At 35.8% G+C, this 3123-nt stretch overlaps 1 protein-coding gene across 1 annotated transcript; it reads right to left on the reverse strand.

Moving 5' to 3' along the window:
• Positions 1-284: 284 nt before the first annotated feature.
• Positions 285-1789, reverse strand: LOC142630864 (acetyl-CoA-benzylalcohol acetyltransferase-like). Its single transcript, XM_075804920.1, has one exon. The coding sequence runs from the start codon at positions 1658-1660 to the stop codon at positions 347-349; it is 1314 nt and encodes a 437-aa protein (XP_075661035.1). The 5' UTR covers positions 1661-1789; the 3' UTR covers positions 285-346.
• Positions 1790-3123: the final 1334 nt, after the last annotated feature.

A 3123-nucleotide genomic window follows, 5' to 3' on the forward strand; every position in this document is an offset into this window, starting at 1 on the left:
ACCATTATTTGACATATCAATAATTATGATTCTTCCAAGACTTGTTGAAGAAAAAGTTATATATAAATTCAAATTTCATATAATTAAGGACCTAACATATACATTGAAATGTTTACTCCATTCTCCAACATAACCTGCATACTTACCAAGAGCCTTATAGATTAAGTGATTGACACCCCATGGTATTTCTAAAAGAGATCTCCAGGATTTAATCCTCCTTCTCCTAATTATCAAATTAATTAATTATATATATATATATATATATATACTCATGAGAAATTCAATTGAGACAACCTAAAAATTTATTCTTACTAAACCCAACATATTAAAAGGAAGCACTAAACAATTAGATTTGGGAGGTAAAGGCTTTAATCTCAGGATAATTCTGAAACATAAGCATAGCTTCTTCATGCAAGCTCACCCATGCCTCAATTCCATCGCCATCTTTGGTGTCAAACATACCAATTATTTCCATAGGAATAGCTACAATGCTCATCCAAGCAGGCTTTCCCCAGCCAAAATCCGCTTCATAGAAAGGGAACCTGCACCAGCTACTGAACATGTAGATATCAGTCTCACCTCTTTCACGTTCTTCACCGGCCTCTCTTAAGGATTTAGTCATCATAGAAACCAAATCGTCCCCGGTTTGTGCTTTCATGCAGTCATCAATCGTATTCCTTATTGAATCATCAAGTGCGTCCACCAAGTCATGCAACTCAAACTTGCCCTCGTTGTTTCCACCAAATCGAGCATTGGCCACCATGTAGAAGTTCCCAAAAGAGTTATCCGGTATTGGCAGAGCTGTCTTTCCACGCAGATTCAGTGAATGACATAAAATAGAGGCTTTCAAGTGCCCATGTCTAGCTTTAGCCACAGCAATGAGAGCCTTCCATATAAGTGCTGTCACCGCCACCACCCGAGAAGGTTGGCGCTTTGTTGACGTTTCAGAATCACAAGCACCACCTTTGGCAATGGCTTTCAGGCTTGATATTGCTGCCTTATTGAACACAAACCTTTTGGTGATGATTGGATTTGCACCAGGTCCAGGTATCTTAGGTGGCACCATAGGCATAGTATTCTCTCTTGGTGGAAAGAAAGAAGCCAAGTCAAATATTGGGTGAATCACTTCATTGATCCCTTCTGCTTTGCATGCTTTAGCCCATGCATTGAAAAACGTAGTGGCTGTAATTCCATCAATTACAAAATGAGCACATTCCAGCGCAATGGCTAGCCCACCACACTCAAACATGTTGACTTGAACAAATGCCAAAGGAGTAGTTTCTGATGGCATTACAATGGGAACAAGAGAATTCAACAGCTCGGGTTTGAGTTCTCCTTGGAGAACTTGAGCAAGTTTTCCACTTACTTGGGCTTCCAAGTATTCCGCCCCCTCATCATTACAATCAACTAGTTGCTTATCTTTGATGTATCTCCCAGCTAAAGGGTAATAGAGGGTTAAGATTTCTGAAAGTGATTTCTCTAAACGCTTACTCCTTTCATCAATTTCATTTTTGTCACCATTGGCATCATAGTATAGAATAAATGGCACATATGCTGGTGGAGCAAGTTGATCTAAGGATGATGTTTTGTAACTTTTAAGGTGAGGTGGAGTTGGACTTGTTGGTTTTATCAACTTTCTGGATAGAATTTGAACCTCCATGTTACCTCAACTTTGAGAGTTCTTTCAGCAGATAGGTAGGCTTAATTTGATCTTAGAATTCCATGAATAAATTCTTTGCAGATATAAAGGAATGAAGGAAAATCGTTGTCCTTCAGAGCGTTGGCCTCTTTATTGCTTTGATTTTTAGGTAAGTCCGACCAATGATCGTTGTCCTTAAGAGCGTTGGCCTCTTCCTTATTATTATTATTATTATTATTATTATTATGGTGTAGATTTAAAACATTATAACAATAATATAATACTATAGCTATAGATTTAAAATAAAACAACAATATGTTCATAAAAAAAATAAAAATAAAACAACAATATAGTTTTGTCTACAAAGACATTGGGCATAATTTTTGTTGGACAATACATCCATAGGATTTTCTTTGTTGTTTAGATTGTGATTATATGAAAACTAAGCTCAAGCTTAAATCTATCACAACTTTTAAAAATATTTCTTTTTCTTTCTATTTCCTTTTCATTTACTCCCACACCACGTGTCAACCATCTTTTTCTTTCTTCCCATTTACTCCCCCCACCACCGGTCAACAATGGACCACCTCGTTTAATCCAAAAGGCATTTATTCCTTGGCTATTATCTTCTGAATTTCCTCCACATTTCTTTTGAGTCACGAACCATTCTACCCTCACTCATTTTTTCTATGGTTTTTTTTTTCCATCAACATTTTTCCTTCTCTTCGTCGTATGCATTAATGTATAGTATCATTCTTTTCTTCTCTTCTTTAATTTTTTATTGTTTAAACGTTGGCTTCTCTTCTTACAAATTCATGCTAGAAGGATCTCGAATTTCAACCGGAATTTACCGCTATTCACCGAAATGACTGAAACTCATCGGAATAGCCTTAAATTTTTTATGAGTTGGAGCAAAGAGGGTTGTCGTTCCAATTTATGATTTGATACTAGATTTTTCGTCAATAGAATAGAACTAAATTCATAACAATGGTTTCAAGAGGAATATTGCTAATTTTATTGGCGTAAATGCACTTTTAATCCCTATATTTTGATGTTTCTCCATTTTAGTCTCTACATTTTATTTTTACCACTTTTAATCTCTAAACCAATTAACGCATGTTATTTTCGTCCTTTCCGTCAGTCAACCGACGGAAATTGCTGAGGTGGCTGGCGGAGGAATTAAAAAATTATAAAAAATGTCACTTCACCATGACACATCAGCATCTATTTTTCTTTTATAAATAATTTTCAATTTTAACTAAATAAAATAAAATAAAAACACAAACTCAAATTTAAAAACACAAATCCAGAAAATCAAACCAAAAACACGAATTCAAAATTAAACCCATTAACAAAATATCACTTCTTTCTCTCTCTTCTTTCAATCACACGGTCACTCTCACTCCTCTCTCTCATTTCTCATCTTCCTTTCTCTCACCCTCTCTCTAATTTGGTGGCTCTCTCAGATCACCCATGACACACCA

Source organism: Castanea sativa, chromosome 4 (assembly GCF_040712315.1).
Source record: "Castanea sativa cultivar Marrone di Chiusa Pesio chromosome 4, ASM4071231v1".
Classification (NCBI taxonomy): Eukaryota; Viridiplantae; Streptophyta; class Magnoliopsida; order Fagales; family Fagaceae; genus Castanea; species Castanea sativa.